Raw genomic sequence first — 23751 nt, forward strand, 5'->3', positions numbered from 1 at the left:
CCTTTAGGGAAGGGTATTAGGAATGAGCAGATGGGTCTAATTGCCAACTGCTCATCAGAGAAAAGCACTGAAATTCCACTAGAAAGGTTTAATAATGAACTACCAGTATCTTACCCAATAGATATCCATGCTTTCAATCTACAGACTTCTTTAAACGTACTAAGTTCATGATTTTTATTATTTTACAGCACCCTCAAGAAGCGCTAGGCACCACAGTCCAAATAAATTATAGAGTCTCTGCTCAAGCTACATTAGTTTTAAACAATGATCAGTTCTGAGTCTTTGCTCAGAATTCAGAATTATACACTATGTGATACAGTTTTGACACTTGCATTTCTCTTGCATTTATTTTAAGTTCCATTGTCTAATATATATGAAGGCAATGTTTGAAGGAGTTTCTTTATACCATTTTTATTCTGGGTTGTTTATACCAACAACCACATACCATGACCAATTCTGAAAATGGTGAAGTAATTTCCATTTACCAAAAGGGCACCAACGTAAGGCCCAGCTGATCAGCTTCTGGCTCCGCTTTTGCTGAACTTAGTCATCAAGCCACTCATGGTTTTAGCGGATGTTTTTGCTTTTAATACCCAGAGGAACTTTGCTGAATATTTTAACTTTAAAAACACTTTGAAAAAAGTTGCGATCCACGTTTCGCTTTCATTTTAACAAGCAACAGTAATGAATTAATTGTGTGATTTTGATCAATGAACTTTTAGCTTTGGGGGGGGGGGGGCGGTGTAAAAGCTTCCTTGAGCAGAATTTAAAATTACAATGTATTGTATATTATCAGAATGTGTATTACTAGAATATTAAAGTGTGTTTTGACAATAACAGTGGTAACAAACTTTAGCTGAAACGTAGAATTAAAATTGCTTATTTTAAATTTGTAAAAATTAAATGCACCAAAAAAGAGAAATCTGTATTGCTTTCCTCCCCTCTCACATCAAAAATATTTCTAAGCCAAAAATCTAGTTATCTTCCATGCTCACTCACTATGCAGCATTTTTATCCCTGGTTTCAGTTATTTTTGCAGTCCTATCATTCACCGGATAACCTGGGAAGCAGTAAAGTCTACCCCTCTTGCTGTGTCTTGTTTCTCCAACTGGAAATAATCCTATTATTCTGTATTTTAGATCATTATAGCTAAAACTTGTGACTGGAGGGCTGGGGAGGAGGAGGAGACCATTGATGTTGGGCAGGCTAGCAGAATCTCACACACTCCTTGTTAACGTAACTGCCCTTTGGCTAGGGTTACCATATTTAACAAATAAAAAAAGAGGACCCTCCACGGGCCCTGGCCCCGCCCATTTCCCCAGCCCCGCCCCAACTCCGACCCAACCCACCCTAACCCCGCCCCCTCCTCCCTCCCACTCCCAGCCATGCGGAAAGGGCTGCCCGAGCACTACCGGCTTCACGCTCCCAGACCCAGCGCCCCCGGCCGGCGCTTCCCCAGTGCAGCTGGAGCCCGGGAGGGGAAGCGCCCAGCTGGGGGCGCAGGGTCTGGAGGCTGCCCGGCAAACCGTGAAGCCAGTAGCGCTTCGGCTTCGGGCAGCCCCTATGCCTCTGGACCCTGCGCCCCCGGCCGGCCACTTCCCCTCCCGGGCTCCGGCGGCGCAGGGTCCGGAGGCATGGGGGCTGCCCAAAGCCCATAGCGCTTGGCTCTTAAACAGAGCTGAAGAGTCAGGGGAGGAGCAGAGCAGCCGCGGGAGGGGAAGTGCCCAGCCGGCATTTTCCCAGACATGTTCGGCTTTTTGGCAATTCCCCCCGGACGGGGGTTTGATTGCCGAAAAGCCGGACATGTCCGGGAAAAACCAGACGTATGGTAACCCTACCTTTGGCCTCTCATAAGGAATATCTCATCTTGCTTTATTTTCCAGTCTGTTACCCTGAAAAGACAATCTTGATCATCTAAATTGATAAAAAAAATATTGCTAGAGCTAAAGGAGCAAACAGCTGTGCAGTGGAGCTGGAACAGTTTTTCAGTGGCGGTGCTGAAGGCAGAAAGCATGTATTTGGGTTGTTATTACTACTTCAGGCCTGGTGTGTGTGGCAGCACTCCTAGTTCCAGCACCCTTCGGCACCAGGCAGTAGGAAGGAAGGCAGCAAAAACTAAAGATCCTGGTTTCCACCTCCATATGCTTTTTATGTAAAATGAGTTGGTCAAATTTGGAGGTTTCCCAAAGAATCATATCACCAAAGCTAGCTCTGTGCATAATGGGGAGATAATGGGTGACATGAGTCTGTTAAAATAATGGGGGAGGCTGGTGGGGAGACAATAAGTTATTTTATAAGTCTGCCCAGAAAAGCTAAGGTAGGCTTTGCTTGCTAAAATTTTCAGGTTTTTCTTGGGCTGGGCTGGCAGCTGCTACAAGAGAAACTCTCTTCCTGAATTCCCTGTAAGCACCACTAGGTTCATGGGGGAGGAGGGGAAAGGCATGCCCTAGTTCTGCTCCCTCCATCTCACTTTCCAGCCTCTCCAGGTGCACAACAAGGAGATCAGGTAGGAGAAAACTGCTGCTTCACTGGGCAGGAGTCTACCTCAGTCATTGCCAGTGTCTGAGTCTGGCTTAAGGCAACCCAGGGTCCAAGGCATATCATGACATGGGATTTCTATGACTTCACCCCTATGACCTTGTACTCATGCTATTGTCTTCCTCCTTCATTTAGTGACACTGGCAGGGGTTTATCCATTCCCTCCCAAAAAGGCCAGTTTAGCAGCCTGAGTCCCACTTCTTCCCTCCAGGAGAGGCAGCAGTCCCCTCTTTTTCTGGAGGAACAGGAATGGGTAAGCAGGATGCGGCCCTAGTACTTATGTCTGCAGCCAGGGTGTATCTGCTTGGATAGGCGTGGACTAGGCCCACCATCCTCCTCTGGATTTTGTAGTCAACACCCCCATTGATATGCGCTGAACACAGTCAGCTTCTCAAAGCTATTGTTTCAAGCTGTCTGACTAGTACCCCTGCATTGGTTATGTTCAGGTCACGTTTTCCAGCTTCTCTTCACAACCAAGAGGGCCAGAAACTTACCTTAATTTAAAAAAAAAAATAGCTGAGGTTCTGCTAGCCTCCCTTCCAAGAGCTGAGTCCCTAGATACCAGACTATCCTCCTACCTATGCCTTATTCCAACTCTGCTAGTAGCTGCCAGACAAGTCATACAACAGAGTTTAAAGAACTCGGAGCCTAATTTCCTCTTCCCCAAACACCACAGAATGCAAACTTCTTACCCCTACCAGGCCTTCCAAACCCACAAGGGAAGACATTCACTGTCATTCACAAGTGGCACTTCATAGTCATTCATGATCACGATTCACTATTCTGTTTCTATGACGTGCCACTATGAATAACAATGAATAGTCATTGGGCTATTGAGGGAGAGAGAGAATGGCTCTACCCTGGTGATTTGTGCTATCACAGGGGAAATGGGAGACCCAAGTTCAAGTCCCTGTTCCAATGACTAATTATTTATCTCAAGTGGAACAGCTTCAATCAGAGTGATTGAGAGAGAATATCCCATAGCCTAGTGGCTTGGGTACTCTCCTGAGAGGTGGGAATACCTATGTTCAAATCCTTTTCCATAGTAGGCAGAGGGGGAAATTGAACCTGGGTCTCCCCTGTTCCAGGTGAGGGCCATAACCACTGGGTTAAAGGCTACAGGGAAGCTGCCAACACTTACTCCATGCCCCCCTCCTTCCTGTTTTGTGAATTTAAAAAATCCATTTGTGCTTGAACAAAACAAGTTGTTTGATCCCAAACTGTTTCTTTTTTAATTTGCCTAAATTTGTCACTAGTTTTTGATTCAGTTAGACATGAACTAAAATAAAAGTTCTCAAAATTGCTCGTGAACCAAAAAAATCAGTTATTTGCCCAGTTTTACCGACAAGCCTCCTCAACAGCCTGGGGGCAAGCTGATGTCCTCACAACACAGATATTTCCATCAGTCAGAGGTGACCTGCCCACCCCAAGAGCCATTCCTGCAACCTACACCCACCACTAGAGGTGATTCACTCTCTACCCAATCAATCATCGCAGAGCCAGAGGCTGCAGGACAATCTTCCTGCCTCAACTACAGTTGTAATACAATACAACTACAGTTGTACTCTGCCAGGTAGGGAAGTCACTAGAGTAGCCTCTGTAAGGTCCTGGGTAGTTGGAAGCATGGTGGATTGAGAGGTTTAGTGTAAGGAGGTATAGATAGAATTGAGAAAGATAGAAATGTTCTGTTGTGGAGGGGTGGAAGAGTATTGGTTTGCTAGACATGAGGGTGGAGTTGGGAGAAAGTATTGGGTTTGACAGAATTTTATATTTTTGGAGGGAAGAGCCTTTTACTTTGGAAAAGTCACATGTATTGCAGATAGTTGGAACATTTTTGAGGGATCCGCTTGTTAGACTGTTGGCAGCACATCACTGAAATTCTCTGCAGTGAGTGAAAGTGGCTGATAATCAGATTTTTGGTTTTGGTGTGAGGTGGGATGAAGAGAGTCACCCCTCCAATGGTGGGATGAGCCTAAAAGATGGAGTCCAAGCCCCATGAGGCAATTCATATTAATGATCTTTACTTTAATCCCCAGCCCAGTTTTACTATAAAATCTGGGGATTAAAATAAAGACAGGCAAAAATATTTGAGGATGGAAAAAGGCAGAGGCTTACGGGAAAATTGCATGCCTTCTAATAGTCGAGTATGTGGTTTTGGGAAGTTACCTAAGGCTACAATGAAGTTGTAGATGAAAACCATATGTTTATGTACATCAGGTGATGAGTCTCAATGTTCAGTGAATTAAGATCTTCCTTTCTCACAATAAATTGGGTTTATAAAACTAAGTTATTCCTAAGAGAGAAATAAGTAAAGGACATCTTTACTGTCTACATGGCATATGGCAAATGGCTTGCCTGAATATCATTATAGGGTTTTTTTAGTTATGAAATAATACCTATTTTAAATATTCTATACTCCTTCCTTGCAAAGTTTGAAGAGGCTTTAGTTTTTATTGAGTGTTTTAAAATACTGTCCATTTCTAATGAGGTTATTTTAATGTCAGGTATTTCTATCTGGAGACATTAAAATCACAAAGAACAGTGAGAGCCTTTAATCAAACAATGTAATGTTAATTTTACAGGGGATGTTAGGTAGTGGAACTCCCTGAACAGAAACATGAAGATGGAGAGAAGTCAGTTATATTCTAAAGTCTAATTGGCAATTTTTAAATACCAGCCCAATGAATCAGATGATAATTATTTTAACAAAAGGCAGGATATCTACTCTTCTCCCCTCTTCCCCCCCCCTCCCGCCCCCGTAAATGTTGGCTTGTTTTTTTTGTTTGTTTTTTTTTTTGTTGAGCAGAGTGAATAGAAGGAGCTTTGCCTCAAAATAGAATGGTAGAGTACAAGAGGCTAAAGTGTAGAAGAACAAGGACTGAATAGGAATTCAAGAAAGCTCCATAAGAATCCCTCACCCCCACAGTTTACAAGCTTTTCTAGGATTCTCTTTCAAATAGGCTGCTGAATGCATAATAATGAAAGCTTCAGTTTTCTTGTAGACCTTCGTGAAAAGTTTCTTGCTCAAGGACTTTGGTCAGTTTTGGTTGAGTATTTTCATATCAGAGGTTAAAAAAAGTCAGCTTTAACAATAAACCAAGTTCTCAAACCCTATTCGGTGTAGGGAAGGAAAGATACTCTCACTTTACACATTTAAGAACAAGTCTGTAGAATTTTCCAGCTATTGTGTTTGTTTCTTGTGTCTTTGTTAAAATAACCAGGTGGTTGTAAAAATAGCACTGATCTGTAGTATGTATTATATTTTCAGGGTCAGTGAAATTCATCTGAAAAAGTTCTGCAGATTAAAAACTGTTACCTAAACTATTTAAAGGAACTACAGTTTGAATGTTTCAGGGGAACTGCTAAAGGAGCTTCTCTCTCCATGGAAGTGATTGCAGTACTAGTGAAAGATATTGAGTTCAGCCCATAAAACTGAAGTCCTCAATTTATCCCAGTAACAGCCTACACAGTAGAGTTGCTTTTCAATGTCTCCATTCTTCTCTATGTGAGGACAGTACTGGACAATTGCTCCTCTGCCTGGATATAGGATTCTATTCTTTTTCATATGTATGTGAGGCGCTAACATAGTGGTATTAGTAATGTGGCATCGTTAGAAGATGGATGACGCTCAACTCACCATCTCTATTTCATCAGACCTGGAATTACTTTTCCCCAAGACATTTTAAGATTTGAGTCTTTGGGGGAGAGCTAGCTGGCTGAAGGGATGTGAAGCAATAGCTACAGGAAATATCTGTGCACTTACTTATTTGCCCACCTTTTGTTACTCAGGTTTTCCAGCTAGGGGGAGGGGATCTTGCTAGATCCTTATCTGTTTGAGAATATCCAGACAGCATCCCAAAAAAGACTCCTTTTCTCATCTGTGCTTGGCAACAAAATTGCCACATTTGAACTTTTTTTCCTCTCAATTTTATTGGTGAACTCCCTGAGTTTTGCCCAAGGCTGGTTTAATATGGGGGGGGAGGGGGTGTAAGGGTTAATCAGGTCTCAGGCCTACACCTATGAGATGCAAACCTTGGCACAGTTGCCCCTGTTTTATCCAGATTTTGATTATAATGTACTCAATTTTGGGACAACACTTGAAAACCGCTTAGAAGCTTAACTGGAGCAGAAAGCACATGCTTCCTTACTTAGCAGTGCTTTGGGTGGGGAACATATTACATGTATGCTCCAAAAACTGTACTTTTCTCATCATTTGCTTCCAGGTGTGATGAAAGGTATTGATTCTGATCTATGAAGCCCTTTATGTTTTGAGAACAGGAGTACTTGTGGCACCTTAGAGACTAACAAATTTATTAGAGCATAAGCTTTCGTGGACTACAGCCCACTTCTTCGGATGCATAAAACCACTCCATACGGCTAAATGCAGTGCCTTGCATAATGACAGGTTTCAGAGTAGCAGCCATGTTAGTCTGTATCCACAAAAAGAACAGGAGTACTTGTGGCACCTTAGAGACTAACAAATTTATTAGAGCATAAGCTTTCCGAAGAAGTGGGCTGTAGTCCACGAAAGCTTATGCTCTAATAAATTTGTTAGTCTCTAAGGTGCCACAAGTACTCCTGTTCTTTTTGCGGATACAGACTAACTCGGCTGCTACTCTGAAACCTGTCTTTATGTTTTGAGCCTTTTGTGATTTAGAGATTGTTTCTCTTCTCATGTTTAATCTGGCATTTGAGATCAATTAAGGATGCTTAAGCATATGTTTGCCTGGGGTGGGTTTATCCTGCTTTCAGCTCTGGAACTTACTCTTTTGCCCCTAGTGATCCCACAGAACCAAACTGGTTGACTTTTAGGTCACATTGCAAATTTTATTTCTTTTTCCAAGCTGCTTTCTGGACTCATATTAACTAATATGCACTTGAACAGGGCCCCCATCTCAAACCTGATTGACACTTCAGTGCCATGCAGGTTTGGCCCAGCCACCTCTCCATCATGACAGGGGGGCAGCTGGGCCAAGTTTGAGTGAGAGACATTATGACCTGGTACATGGTGTCACAGTGCCTCTCAGATGTGGCATGGCCACCTCTCCATCATGAAGAGTGATTTGAGGGAATGGTGTTGAAACGTGGCTGTGGGGTGAGAGATGTTGGGAGCAGCTTTGGGGTGAGTTGTGGGTGGGGTGAGACAGGGGGCCAGGAAGTTTGAGAATGAGTGGTAAGTAGGGTGACCAGATAGCAAGTGTGAAAAATCGGGACAGGAGATGGGGGGTAATAGGTGCCTGTATAAGAAAAAGCTCTAAATATTGGGACTGTCCCTATAAAACTGGGACATCTGGTCACCCTAGTGGTAGGTGACCATACATCCTGTTTTGGCCAGGACAGTCCCTTTTTTAATTCTTCTTCTGGCTGTCCCCACTTTTTTGGCAAAACTGGGCATTTGTCCCACTTGCTCTTGCCAACGGATCATCAGTTGGCATGAGCAAACAGGACAAATGCCCAATTTTGGCAAAAAAGCAGAATGTGACCCTAGTGGGGCACAGCGGAACATGCGGGTGGGGGGCAACGTCAGCCCCGCACGGGGGGAGGGAGGGCTCGAGCATGTGGCTCGGGCCGACCCCACGTGGGCCCTGGAGGGTGAGCAGCTCGGGCCAAAGGGGGTGAATGGCATAGATCATCCCCAGGCATGGGAGGGGCATGGGCTGGCCCCGCATGGGACGGGGGAAGCTTCTGCTAGCCCTAGGTAGTGTCCTGTTTTCCCTTTTGGGAAATATGTCACCCAAATGAGTGGGAAACAGTGGGGGCTGTGACTGGTTGGGCTGAGGTGATAGAGACTGCAGTGAGTGGGATGTACATGGGAGCTGCATCCCTCCTCAGCCAATCAACTACATTGTTTTTAAAACATCATATCCAAAGCTGATCTAACTGCTGGTTACTACCTTTCAATATGCATAAAGTTACATCACTGCAGACCTCCCACCATCTCTCTTCCCTACCCCCATCCACTGCCAGGGAGTGTAAAGATGGAGCTCAGCCATGGGACCAATCATTATGGGAGCTTTCACCCTTTTTTATTAATATTCACTGCTCCACTATCACTTAAGCCCTGGATAATTCAAGACTTCTTTGTAACATTTGAGTCAAACAGCCCATGCCGAAAACCTTTGCCCTCTGAGAAACTAAATTAAAATTTTGCCCTTTTACTCCCCAGCTCAAATGAGTTCTAATCAGTTTCATTCTCCAGAGACTGAAAACATTTAAATTAAAGAAAAAATTGCAGAGGGAAAGTCATATGTCACAGTTTACAATTATAATCTATTTTGGTTAAGTCTATATATCTCCTGTTACGTTTAGAAAATGTTAAAGATTGTTCTACTCTTCCAGATTTGTAAATCTCTTGATCTCTAAAGACTTACCACTTGCTTATAAATGTGTGCAACTTCTTTGATCTGCTGCTTTGCTGGCCTTACTTTAAAAACTAAGTTTCTTTTATCTGTCATTTTCACTGGGTTTCATCGTCACAAAGATGGTTTAAATCTAAATTATTTGGATTGGTTTTTATTATAAAGTTTATTATTAAAAACATACAAGTCTGAGGTTTATTCTCTGAATTTTAGAAAGCAGAGATACTTACATGCAACCTACAAGAGAATATTTAAAACTAATGAAGGAAAAACAGAGTGGTAAAATGTATTGATCTAGGCAACTCTAAATGGCTATAAAAGGTGCATGGAATTGCTCAGAGAAGGGTCAAGTATTTTGCATACCATGAGTAGCTGTGGGGTTAGGCTACTTGAGGCACATGCAAAATAATAAATTTAGTGAGTAAAAATTAAATGAGAATTAAAATGATTTTCCTTTTAGAAAACTCATTCTTTAAACAGATGTGCCAAGAATGGAATTTTTATAAAAAGAAAGCAAAATGGTTTTCTTTGAATCTAAACATTAAGTTTAATCATTTAAAAAGATAAGCTTTTGAAACATCACAGTTACTGGTTTTTGGTGAATATGCCGGCATTTTCCTTGCTTGTAGAGAGGACAGAAATAATCATATTCATAGGTGCCCAAGTCTCCGACTGGTAAAACAGCACATTTGTACTCGCACATCTATACCAAGGGTTTCAGCCACAGCCAATTAAAGTAAATGGAAAGACTGCAGCTGACTTCAGTGGGCTTTGGATCAGGCTTTAAATAATTGAGTATCTGAGGAAAGCTGATGGAAGAATCATTTAAATGTGTGTGTTGCTGTAATTGGGCAACCACTAAAGAGTAGTTAGTGGGTCATATGCAGGGTAAAATATGAAGGTGTCTAATTACTGACATCATATCTAAAATTTATCACATTCTATCCAAGTTGCCTATATGAGATGCACTTCAGCAGAACTCCCAGTCTGTGGTAAATGAATAAACTGAAGAGGTCCCTTCTGTATTAGTTTCTATTTACAATGTTTTGTTGGTGAGATAGCAAGCACAGTGTTTGAAAGTGCTAATAAGATTTTCTCACACTATGACTAGAATAGAGGAAATTAACATGAGCTTGGATTTTTAAAGGGCATAATGAAGGGAGAGTCAATGGAAGCTGGGAGTCTTGGTCTCAGGCTCCTTTGAAAACCGTATCCATACAATGTTTGGATAATACTGATTAGCAGAGCTGGTCAAAAAATGGGAAAACAATTTCACCAAGAAATTCAGGGTCTTTTCCCATTTCTTTGTTTAAATTGGCTCTATTTTTCATGAATGTCTGTTATTTTTTACCCAAGTTTTTATTTAAAAAAATTAATTATTTTTTTTCTTTACCAGAAACTTGGTTTTCAGTGAAAATGGGGTTTGCAGTCAATGAAAAAATTGATAATTTTTGAAATCTATTTCAGTAAAAATATCACCGAATTTTGCAAAAATTAGAAATTTTTGATAATGTTGACAATTTTCTGAAAAGTTTCATTTTGGAGAAAAGGCAATTTTTCAGTGAAAAATATTTTTGTGTGAGAAGTCAACCAACTTTACTGATAAAAGCATATTAACCAATTTTTATGTAGAAGTAGAATTTTCATTTGGGCTTGAAAAGGGCTCTCTGTTGTATTAATAAAGACAAAAATAGCCCTAAGGTGAACTAGAGTAGTTTTCCTGAGGTCTGTAACTCCCTCTGTATTTATGTGCAATTTCAGTGCTGCTTAAGCAGAGCAGAGGCAAGACGAGATGCTGCAAAAGTGGCTCTGATCAATTCTCTGTTCAATGAATTGCCCTGTCGCAAGATCACAAAGGAATTCATTATGGAAAGTGTTCAAGAAGCTGTTTCCTCAACCAGTGTAAGTACCAAACTATGTTTCTTGAGTTGTTGTCCACTGTGTTGATATAAAATTGTAGCTAATTGAGGAAACTACTTCAATGGGATTAATAATAGATCCTACATAACTGTGTCTTCATTGATAGTCCATTAGTTCTTTAGTAAACACTTAATCACTGGCTCTGGAACTCAGGGAGTTTAATTTGCTTATGTAATCTGTAAGGGACTCTAGTTCCAGATCCTTAATTTATTTCAATGTATCACTATTTCAGTGATTTATTCCTTAACATTATAGGTACTCTGGTAGGGAAATGGGTGAGGGAAGGAACCTTTGTCATTAAATACCAAAACTGAATCAACCACAATAGATGGACAGACCCCCAACATCTGCACTTGCTGTCAGTTGTGCGGGACGGCCAGTGAAAATCAACTGTGTGCTGTTTAATTAAAGTTTGAAATAAAAAACATAATCTGATAACCCTAGACTAAATGTCATTCAAGGTGGTTATTATTTAATATTTATTTAATTGTACTGCCCTGAAGGCCCCAGTCAAGATCAGGGCCCAGTTGTGCTAAGCACTGTACAAACATAGAGGGGGGACATGGTTCCTGCCCCAGAGAGTTTATACTCTAAGAGCAAGGAGACAGATATTTAGATATCACTGGAGCTGCTGTACATCACTGGAGCTGTGCTGATGTATGGCAACTGAGGATCTGGCCCAAGGTCTGTATTTTCCTTCTTCTCAAGTGTGTGTGTGGGGGGGTGATTTAGTTTCATTTTTAATTATCTAATATAAAGTATGAAAATTTGTGGTGATGTGCACGGTTTTCAGCTACAATTTTCCACCAGCCAGAGATGGGTGCATTTCAATATAGGATGAAGTTTAACAAATGTCTAACACATATTATATACATAGCTTATATGAATGATTCATATCTATAGCTAAACATAAAATATTATAAGCTGATATAAATAAAACCCATCTATATTTATATAAGGTTGATCTAAATGGTATACCTGGAAAATGTGTCTATGTAACAAGTAACGGATGAGCTAAGCTTCAGTATCCCCTCCCACACTACTGAGTTAATGGAAGCTGACTGTTCTCAGCACCTCCAAGGAGTAAGTCCTAATAGTTCTAATGGATACTTGAGATATTTTGAAACAGTGTTTGAGGACTGTCTTACACTGTCCTTTCAATTAGTGGAAGGTGTATGGCTAAATTTCCTGCATTGATTTGAAAAGATCATCCAAATCTGTTTTCTTCTTAAATTATCATACATAATTAAAATTAAGTGGGAAAACATAATTCCATTGTAACTTTCCTAAATAGTTTCAAGGAACAATTTCTCTTGATACCCATACTAACTCCCATTAACTCCGACTTATCACTTCTACTTGTCCCCTGACTGACAAATAAACCATCACTAGGGTCTGGGTTTTTCCCACTATTGTCATGGTAAAGATTGGCCAAACAGACTTCGGAGTTATAATTAGAAAACAAAACAAAACAAACAAGACTCGATTTCTAGTTCAGCATTGTGCCCTGTGGCTAAAATCAATGTGGGATGTAGAAAATCTTTATAAATGAAAGTGCAGGCTCACTGATAGGCTTATGTCCTGGATTGACGAAGGGTTCATTGAATTCTTCCCATCTTTTCAGAAAAAGCTTCTGAAAAGCTGAATGTGGAGTGGTTTTAAAATAGTTTAGAAACACTGTTAACAGCTTTTTGTAAGGCACACTAGCTGAAGTTTTCCCCTTTTCTCTTTTACGAGATGGACGGGGAGAAGGGAAGAGGAGTGGCTATAATTTAGGTGAACTGATAGAGCAATGTAAGGAGGCCTGGTCTATATCTGGTCTGTGGATGAAAGGAGAGCTTTCTTTCCCAGTATTTTGAATCTCATACACTTTAGAGGAACAAAAATCCATGTCAGTCAGGCAAAATGGGGCATGATTTATTTATACATGAAATTTAAAGGGAGGTTCAATTTAAGGTAATTCATCATTTTTATGGAAATTTTGAAGGTAAAAGGGTATATGCTTTACAGACTTCAGGGTGGATTTCCTCAGGGATATTTAAAAGCCAGCATAAATATTTCAGCAGCAGTGTGTTAATGTTACAGCATTCAAAAGCTATAAATTTGCTGGTAGTTCAGTTAGAGGAACTATCTTGTGTAGGGATCTGTTCAACTCTGCACAGCTGCCACTGAACACCTAGAATTATGAGAGGGAATTTATCAAAAGTAGTTGACTCAGATGCTCCTTTTTTAGGTTTTCAAAAAGAAAAAAGATAAACAAAATCAAATTTATGGGGAATTTAGCCACTTACTTACCTAGCTACTTCATGATACTCCAGAGGTCCATTGAAAAAGTATTTGCTTAATTATGTCTCATGTCTCTGTAGGTCCATCAATATGCCCTGATTATCATAGAGCTAGTGTATGGGACTCCAAGTGTGAACAGCCAGCACATAGGTACCAGGATGATAAGTCTTTCATAAATGCCTGCAGGTAGACTGGACTAATTTAACTGACATTTTTGGTGGATCATCTCAAATAAGTAAACCTTAATGTTCAGATGAATGGGCAGCAGTCCTGCAGAGCCAGGAAAAGACTGGGGACAGGAGGTAGAGTTTCATATCAATGGATTACTGAGACAGTGAAGAGCAGGTAGAGGGAAATAAGCATCAGCATAAAACACTGTGTATTTCTGAACTACCACCGACTCTCAGATTAATTCAGAAGTGATTTGGAGAGTTAACTCCTGTTTTTTTTACTTATCAGAAATTTCTATTCCAATCAAAAGCCAAACCCCACCTCAAAATTCCAGTAAGTCACTGAGAGTCCATTGAAGCCAATTCAAGTTACACATCCATAGCCAAGGGCAGAAAGTGGCCACCCAGCTGCCTGAACAGGTGGGGGAAGTAAAGGGAGACATTTGTTGAGGGTGTGGTGGGTTGCACTTTCTTTTTTGAGCACCCACTGATGTCCAGGAGCAGTGCTGCCATTTTCTTCAGCTCCCATTGATCCTGCAGGCTAAAAGTCAGCCTCTGTGGGTCTTCTGTGGCTTGGTCTTCTGGTCACATAATCCAACCACCTTCTGGGATACAATGAACGCAAATAAAAATCATTCCTTGGCCTTCAAGATTAACAGCAGCTAAAATGGTCTGGGCTTAATTTCCTTTCTGCAATTAACTCAGCAGGGTTCCTCCCGCATGCCTGCCCTTGATTTTGGTGTGTCAGTATGGACCACTCATGACAAAGCACTTCCTGTGTCCCAAATTCCATGAGCTCTGTAAGGCTGGCCTGATAGACCTTTAGAGTCTTCCAGATGTGCTTCCAGGGTGTTGAGATGGGGTGGGGGGAGAGGCTAAGTGATGATGTCACTCTCCCTCTTTTATACTTTCTTCTAGCTGCTAGAAAGATCGTTGCTGTGAGGTGGGGTCAGTCAGCCCCCATTGGTGAAGCAGTCTGCATTGCGTATGTCTCTTCTCTAAGGAGCCTCTGGGATAATGGATTGTTTTCTTGATGAGCCATTAACACTGTCTGGGCCCTCCTTTGTTGCAACTGAAAGGCTGACTGTGGGCATTCCCAACCTCACAACATATTTCAGTAATACATATAGCAATACTTCATAACCTCACATACAATCCAACAGGCTAACAATGTTCAACAGATCAAGACTTTTAAAATGATATCTCACAAGGCATACTTTGTACAAAATATATCATAATCATATCACAGTGGTGAATATGGGGGGGTTACGAGGTGCTATTTTGAGGTACAGCGTGTCCCACACAGAGACATCTGTTCCAATTGGCCTGAATTTTTTAGGGATGATGGTGAACATTTGCCAGAGGACAGCACCAGAGTATGTAAGAATGGATGGAGTTGTGATACCAGGTGGTTTGGTTGTGGGGAGTGTGATCAAGCTAGTCACTGGCTAGTCCTGTGGCTGGTTTACAGTGTGGTTAAAAGGATACACTGAATGGTTCCCAAAGGTAAAAGACCTGAGATTTTGTTGACTGGCCATGGGCTCATGTGATAGGATGAGACGTTGTGACTCTCACAGGCTGAGGTCCCCACCCTTGTGAATCATAGAATATTAGGGTTGGAAGAGACCTCAGGAGGTCATCTAGTCCAATCCCCTGTTCAAAGCAGGACCAACACCAACTAAATCAACCCAGCCAGGACTTTGTCAAGCCGTCCCTTAAAAACCTCTAAGGATGGAGATTCTACCACTTCCCTAGGTTACCCATTCCAGTGCTTCACCACCCTCCTAGTGAAATAGTGCTTCCTGATATCCAACCTAGACCTCCCCCACTGCAACTTGAAACCATTGCTTCTTGTTCTGTCACCTGCCACCACTGAAAACAGCCTAGCTCCGTCCTCTATGGACCCGCCCCCCATCTATGGATAGTTGAAGGGTGCTATCAAATCCCCCCTCACTCTTCTCTTCTGCAAACTGAATAACGCCAGTTCCCTCAGCGCCTCCTCGTAAGTCATGTGCCCACCCCGCTAATAATTTTTGTTGCCCTCCTCTGGACTCTCTCCAATTTGTCCACATCCCTTCTGTTGTGGAGGGACCAAAACTGGACACAATACTCCGGGTATGGCCTCACCAGTGCTGAATAGAGGGGAATAATCACTTTCCTCGATCTGCTGGCAATGCTCATACTAATACAGCCCAATATGTCGTTGGCCTTCTTGCAACAAGGGCATACTGCTGACTCATATCCAGTTTCTCACCCACTGTAATCCCCAGGTCCTTTTCTGCAGAATCCTTTGTCCCCTTCACAGGAGGGAGGGAGTAGGACTCAAAGCAAGTTGAGTCCCAGGGATAGGCTGAGGGGAGCCTACCCTGAGTTATGGGTTATTTGGTAGGAGCCCTGTAACCCATGCACTGGAATGCCAGGTATAAGGGAATATGGAGGATGGGCGGGTAATACCCCTTCCCTGTGCAATAAAAGTTGTGGCCTACCACTTAAAATTCATCCATTCATCTGTCCTCATTTTGCCATCATGTCCAGATCAGTCAGATGTGCTGCATTTTTTTGGCTAAGTATGGGGCATTAGAAGCTACCAAGCACATCCCCTGGGTGATGGGGAAGCCTCCACGTGTGGACAGCTCTGAATAATAAATGAGGAGACATGGACCTAAGGTTATGTGTGGGGCTTGTAACCTCATCACATAAAACAAACGTGCTACAGAAACAAACACCAGCACCTATAATGGTGGGCAGCAGACTCGAACAAGAGATCAGCTTCCTGTGAAGAATATTGCAACATTGGTCAAACACATAAGGAAGCCCATGTCCTGAAAAGTCCCATGCTGAAGGACAAATCAATAATGAAAAATGGATTTTGGACTATGAGAACAATGTAGGAAACTACTAAAACTGCTCAGATAAATAAATAAATTGATAGATAGCATCTTGATGTCCTTGGAGTCAGTGAGTGTAATTGGACAGGTCTGAACAAAGTGCACTTTAAGAAAAATAAATAAGACTATCATCTACTCCAGGAATGTAGATGGTAGACATAAAGCTGGAGTAGGAATTCTAATGTTGAATGAAGCTAAGCAGGCACTGACTGAGTAGGAATCAGTCAGTGAAATAATTATTAAAGCTTGATTTCAGACTACATTCCTTAAACTAACAGTCATACAAAATTATGTACCAATCAATGAAAAAGATACTTTTTAAAATTTGTTACAGGATGTGTTAACTGAGGTCCCAAAATATGATATAGTGACAACGGGTGATTTTAACACAAAGGTTGGAAGCAACAATGATTGGTTTGATAAAGTTATGGGCAAGTGTGGCAGGGGTGGGACATGAATCAAAATAGTGAACAATTAGTAGAAATTTCCTGCATGAATAACCTAGTGATAGTTGAAACAATATTCCCTCCTAAAAAATTCCATAACGTGACATGGAACTCCCCAAATGCTACTACAAAAAAACAGATCACTTCTGCATTTCAAGAAAGCTTCACAGCTCATTGGAGATGTGCATACAAGGGAGCGGAAGTGGGCAGTAACCATAATCATAACCTTTATACTGCTAAACTGAAGATCAAGTTAAAGAGTCTGAAGAAGGTTAAAAGAAGACCATGCATTAGCAGTGCACAATTAAAAGAACCAGAATTTTTTTTAAAAAAAGTGCTTTTCAATCTGAACTGAAGGTCATGTTCAGTGTTCTAATGGAGTCAACTGAAGAAAACCAAGACATTGATGCTCTGTGTGAAAACATCAGAGTGCTATCTAGAAATGCAAACACAGCCTTAATAAGAACAAATCTAAAAGGGAACAATGGAGTAGTGATTTATTTGGGCAGCAGAGGAAAAGAGAAGTGTAAAGCAAAAACTGATGAATGTTAAGACGTGAAAAGACAGGCAAGTGGCAAGAAAAATATAAAAATGGGAAAACAGCTAGAAAGGATAACATTATTTGAGAGATACTTAAAACAAGTGATGAAACAGCACTCCAGACTTTCTTTTGGTTCTTGGATAGAATATGAAGTGAAGGAAAAAAACCCAGTGGAAGAGAGGCCTCATAGTAAAATTGCTGGAGAAGGGTGAACTTACTAACTGCAATAAGTGGAGAGGAATCACAACACTCTCAAAGCCTGGTAAAATCATGTGCAACATCACCCTGAAACATATCAAGAAACAAATGGACCTTCAATTTACAGAGGAACAAGTGGATTTTAGACCATTGAGATCCTGTGAAGACCATATTATTGTTCTCAGACATATTATATAACAAAGTATGGCATGGCAAGGACCTTTTGTGATAAATTTTGTAGAATTCCAGAAGGTTTTTGACAGTGTATGCAGAGACTGCCTTTGGAAAATTATGGCATACTACAGAATACCAGCAAAAATAATTAGAATAATCAAGGCCAATATAAGGTGTAGTTAGAGATAGTGATTACATCAGTCAAGGGTTTGCAGTGACAACTGGAGTAAGGCAAGGGTGTTTGCACTGGTCATTGACTATGTCACGAGGAAAGTAACCATAGAAAGTAACCAAGAAATTTTATGGATAAATGACAAAGTGCAATTTGATTGCCTTGTTTTTGCTGATGACATTGTACTGCTTAGTCCAACATATTTAATGGAAGACCCAGCTTTTTGCAGACATAGCCAAACAAGTTGGTTTGTTTCATCAATAAGGAGAAGACAAATTACATGGCTATTAATGTTCCAAAAGCAACTGTCAGAATAGATGGAGAAATATTAGAAGAAATGAGTGATTTTGCCTAGCTAGGGGGTGAGATGTGCAATGGTGGTGATACCATGCTAGATGCTAAGCAACAAATATAAAAACCAGCAAAAAAAAACCTTTCATAAACTTGAAAAGCTTTGGAAAAGTAGCATGATTGGCAATGACACAAAAATATGAATTTTTAACACCAGCATTATCTCTGTCCTCTTTCATGGAACAGAGTCATGGAAATCTATAATAGAAATTGATAAAATCAACTAATTCCAAAGTAAATGCCTGAAGATTCCAAAGATCTTCAGAGTTCATTGGAAAGATTGCAAGATCAGAAATTCTAAGGCGAGCAAATCAACCTGAAGCATCAAACCTGGTAAGATGATAGTGATGGACATGCTTTAAAGATGACACCAACACAACTTCCACATCAAGAAATAACATGAACACCACCTGGAAGGAGAGAGAGAGTAACCTAGAGAAACATTAAGCAGAACAATAAAGAAGAGAAATCCATCAATTCGATACTAGAAGCCTGTGAACAGACAACACAAGATTAACATAATGGCAGACACCCTATGTTCCAGAGTGTTTAGGAGGAGAAGGAACGGAAGGGAGGGTAAATAGGTATGGACAAATTTAAGATCCATTCCCTTCCCCCATACTCCACCCAAAATAGAAGAAACCTTTATTGAAAAAGTTCTGAAATAGTCAAATATACAACCTTCATCTCTTTTAGGAGAGATACTGGAAGTCCCAAATTAGCCCTTTCTCCCACCACACCCTTACTTGCATGAGTGGCAGGTTTTTTGGTGGGGGGTGGGACTCAGCATCCTGCTACTCAACCCCTCCAGAGCACTCTATTTTAATTTGGAGCAGACCAAATGCTTCTGCCCTCTGATCTTAAAGGTTTGGAAGACTAGTCTGCGCTTTCCTCCTGCTTCTTTGTGAAAACAGTGAGTTGACTTGATCTTCCACAGATCTGAAGAATGAAATCTTCTGAAGGGAAGGGGAACTGCACACTAGCCTTTAATTCTAGTGTGCAAAGACTGAGATGACTCAAATGCACTTGAGCTAACATAAAACACCAAATCAGTGTGAAGGCCTTACAGAAGGAAGTGAGTGAGCCAATTAGCCAAGTGTGGATGAATGAGGGCAGTGGGCTGCCTGGGTAGGTGGGGAAAAAAGGAAACCTAGTAATGGAGGAGCTAACAGGTCACAGGGCTTATACCCAAGATCAGGCCTATTTTGTGTGGGAATGGCTCCCAGACATGTCACTAGAAATATGATTGGAACTACAAAAGGGCGTGGGGTCTGTGGTTGGTGGGTACAGGTCAGCACATCAAGCAAGCACCTAAGCTTCTGAATGCTTATACAAACACAAGCCTTTAGAGGTTCAACTATCTCTAGTTAGTCTTTTTTTCCCCCTGTATCCCCACTCCCAGTGATGATATGATAGTTGTCCTCATTCAGCATCACTCCAGGAAGACTGGGAAATCTCCTAAGGATGCACAAGGTTTCCTGTTAGGAAGATCAATATCAATAAACTAAAATTTACCAGCTGTCCCGGCACTTTCAGATTCCCAGATGGTGCTGGAAAGGGTTGGCATCATGAAGGATCATGTCAATGTAGCTCTGATTGATCTGCACTTCAAAATAGTTTATTGGGGGAGGAAAGGAGGGGCATGACGGATGGTTCAAGTTTTCAACACTGGAATTTTTTTCATAAATTATTAAAACTTAGAATATATATATAACCAAACATCCCAATACTAATCTTTCTGTCTTGTTTCCTTTCCAAGGGTACTTTAAGTGATGCTGATGACCCAAGCACAAGCATCGGGGCTTATCATTATATGTTGGAGTCAAACATGGGGAAAACTATGTTAGAATTTCAGGTACAAGGATATAAAATTGTGCTTCCTGATTTATTCACTTTTGAATAGTTAAGTCTGAAGACAATGTGTTGGGTAGGCTGGCTGATGTCAAGTGGGAACTGTCAGACCCTCTGTCCACCTGGCCAATTGCCTTGTTCTCTGCTTTCTCTGTTTTGGAGCAGCATCTTTTCAGGCTTGGTTATTTGTTTTTCTTCATGGAAATGCTGTATGTCTTTTCCTAAAAAAGGAAGGTGTTATGTCTTCTGTAAAGAAGCATAAAGCAGCTGAATCTGAAAAAAAAGAGCTTTGATCAGAAAGAATTATGGTTGCTGTAGAATGAAGTAAGTAAGTGGATGTAGTAAAGTATAAATCTCTCCAAGAAGGAAACAGCTGTAAAGACCACCTCAAAGGGTTTTTTAGGCTGGAATGCGGCTTGCTGCTCATGAATCCAAGTTCTGTGATATCCAGTTGTCACCAAGGTACATCACACCCTGTTAAAGATCATCAGGTTGGATTGATAAATACTGAAAGCCTATCTGTATTAGTTCTTAAACATAAAGGGCCCATTTCTTCCTTTTGACATTAGTACTTGGTGGTAGACTCACATGACTTGACACATGTTAAAATAGACCTCACAAAATACCACTACATATGGAACAGGCAATAATCGTGCACTAATTAGCGGGACTTCACCATTTAACAGGTTTTTCCAGCATGAAACTTAATATTTGATTTCGATTTGAATATATGTTGGAAAAATGCTTTTTTAAAAACTCAGGAGTACTTGTGGCACCTTAAACACTCGACTCATTTGTAAGTCTTTGTGTGTCAAATAGAAGTAGATGCATTTCAGATGAGGGCTCAGGACTGCACGGCAACAATGGGGAAAGTTAAATTAACATCACACTTCAAATTTGAGTGACTAAAATCCATGAAACAAATACCAATTATCATAAAATGGCAACATCATGTGATCATGGCTATTATAGAATTGGCCCACCTCTCTTCTTCCCCTACTCCTCTGCTGCCAACCTCCTTCCATCCAGACCTTTGGTGTGTGAATCTTCCGATTTCCCTGTTTATATCCTCCATAGTGCTATATTCATATTCGGTACTTCTTGAGAGATGCTAACAGCAATTATCCAGCTGAATTTAAAAAACCTGACTTTGTTCAAGTCCCTAATTAAAAGTGGCAGTTGTCTTAATCTGCATTATTGGAGAATATGCCATGGAAACAAACCAAAAATCTGATAGGCCTCTGCAATAATCAGCATTTCAATTAACAGTAATATTCTCTATTTGCATATATGCAGTCTTATACCGATTAGATATATCCTAAAGACAATGCAAGTGTCCTAGTGCTTTAGCACTTACAGGGAAGTCTGAAGTCCAGCACTGCACATGAAATTTGATTTTACCATGAATAGCTAAATGCTATGTAAAGTAGTGTATACAGGGAAGAATATTCCTGTTTTAATGCCTGGTAATTGGGAGGAATGGTGATTATGTCTTGTACTTTGTCAGCTAGTCTTTTCAAGGTTATAGTCCAGTCAGAGAGATGTTGCCCCTGATTCATACCTGTGAGCATTTAATATATTGTAGAACTAATACAGTCTCCAGGCAGATGTGTTGTGTTTATATCATTCTAAATAGACAAGACGTATTTAAAAACCTCATCCCAAAAACGTTTCCTTTATGTAGGTTTCTCTATAGAGAACTCTATGAAGGAAATGTGTTTATGGGATGAGGTTTTTAAATATGACCTGCCTATTTTTCAAATTCTCATTTAATGAGATATTTGCTTCTGATGAAAAATAAACTAAGGTGTGCATGTGAATCACAAACTGACTGTAATTTAGGATTGGGTTGTTTTTGTTTTGTTTTGACAATGTTTGTGAATTGAGACTAGCTCAAACACTCCTCTTGTAAATATTCAGATTTGTCTAACTGGGGCAAGCAAATACATATGCAATGTAAAGATCAGAATCAAATTACTGGATGGGGAAATTGCTATGCAAACAAGGTGGCCACAATCTCACTATTATTGCAAGATGTGATTTTTGAACTAGATTATTTTGAGCAGCCCAAGAAGATTGGCTGAGCTGTACTCTGCTGATAGTAAACTTCAGATTTGGGTTGATGGATGAGCGAAGGGAAGATACCAATTCAAATTAAAAAAAATCACCAGAAATGGAATTTTATTGCATGTATTAAGATTAACAATTGAGAAAAGAGGGTTCAGGTGGGATGAACTGACTTTTCAAAGTTATTGACAGACCTTTTGCAATGACAATGTGAATATCTACAGGGATTTAGAATCTATAAAGGCTCAGTTCTTCTGAATTCCCATTTGTATTTGCTCCCTCTCTTTTAGTGCTTATAGAAGGTTATCAACAATTCTTTAAATAAAAATCTTTATTTGCTTTTTAACAACAAATGTGTAATAAGAATATCACTATAACAGATTATTGTAAAGTATCATTATCAATACCTACATCTTTTACAAATTTCTCTTCAGGTATCCATGTGGGAAAACGTGCAGTGCTTTTAGTTAACACTTGTGTTTACAAATGTCCCTTTTTCCTTAAAACCATCTCTTTGCAAGGCTTTTAAAACCTCTCTCTTTGCATTTTAGCTTTTCTCATACTTTTAGTTGCAGTTCTCTCTCATTTCCAAGGCGTTGGTGCTACTTATCAGGCTCTGGTTTACGGGTTTGAGGCCGCATACTACATCCTCTCTAGCGAAGGAGGGTTTGGGGTCTAGTAATAGAGGCTTGGTTAGGCCCCTTTCAAATTATTCATGTGAGAAAAAATATTGGGGTGATTTTGGTTAACATTTAAATTTTAACATTTTTTTAAAAAATCCTTTATTTCCCTTTTAACAGGTCTCGTCACAAATTTTTAAACCTCACTCTCTCTTCCTTTTATATTTTGCCTGTTTCCTTGCATTTAGCTGTGTTTCTTAATTTTCTTTTCTTTTTTTAGGGTAGGGATATTCATTAGGCTCTGGTTTAGGGGTCCTGCCCTATCCATCAAATCCTGTTGGTTTTCCTCATTAGGTAAGGTGGGCCTTCCCATGAGGGGTCAGGAGTTGGATAGGATTAGGACAGATTCTTGAAGGGCAAAGGTTTAGGTCATAACATTTCTGGTACATAGTAATTTCCAGTACATCATTTCCTGTGACATAGAGGTAAAGCTGGACTCCCAGTTAAGGCAGGATTTTCAGTGATCTCATCATCATCTTTATCTCATCCATCAATCTAAATCTAATGTTTACTATGGGCAGGGCACTAGTGATGTGCACTTAAAGCCAATAAAAAGTGCTGTGTCTTCTCCCACAATAAACACGTCTGAGTGTTCGCTAAATATATTCCAGGCACCAGTACAGATAGATTTTACAGAAGTCCCTTGCATGCACCCTGGAGCTAACTCTCTCTGAGGCCTTTAGCAGATCATTTAACATGCCTGATAACTTTCTCCATCTGTAAAACTGAGGTAATAAAATTAGCAATAAAATGTGCACTCTAATGCACAATTTTAAAAGAAATAGCTGACCTTATGTTTAGGGAAAAGTTTACAAAACAAAGTTTTTAAAATTAATGAATCTACTTTAGCAGCTTTGTAACAGAAACAGTATTTAGAAGTAAAATTCTCTGCGCTTTGCATGGACTGTGGGAAGCTAAGATAATATTTACTACATTTGGAGTACTAATGAGAAAAAGTCTCAGACAGTGACTCAAGTTGAGTGCAAATGTACACAGCGTAGTTTTGCCCTGTTAAAGCATGTAAGGCAAGCTCCAATTTTATATCCATTTATTTTTACTGGTGCAATATCTGTTCTTGTTTCACTATAAAAAATTGGTAATTTACAAAGT

At 40.4% G+C, this 23751-nt stretch overlaps 1 protein-coding gene across 2 annotated transcripts in view; it reads left to right on the forward strand.

Moving 5' to 3' along the window:
- LIX1 (limb and CNS expressed 1) overlaps nt 1-23751 on the forward strand; it is a 45111-nt gene that overhangs the window by 17643 nt on the left and 3717 nt on the right. Inside the window, exons 3-4 of one of the 2 annotated variants that reach the window (XM_054032975.1) lie at nt 10659-10799; nt 19803-19898. In XM_054032975.1, the coding sequence (XP_053888950.1) occupies nt 10659-10799; nt 19803-19898 (237 nt within the window). The remainder of the gene's footprint in view (nt 1-10658; nt 10800-19802; nt 19899-23751) is intronic. The other variant, XM_054032976.1, reaches the window with a different exon arrangement.

Source organism: Malaclemys terrapin, chromosome 6, assembly GCF_027887155.1.
Source record: "Malaclemys terrapin pileata isolate rMalTer1 chromosome 6, rMalTer1.hap1, whole genome shotgun sequence".
Taxonomy (NCBI): domain Eukaryota; kingdom Metazoa; phylum Chordata; order Testudines; family Emydidae; genus Malaclemys; species Malaclemys terrapin.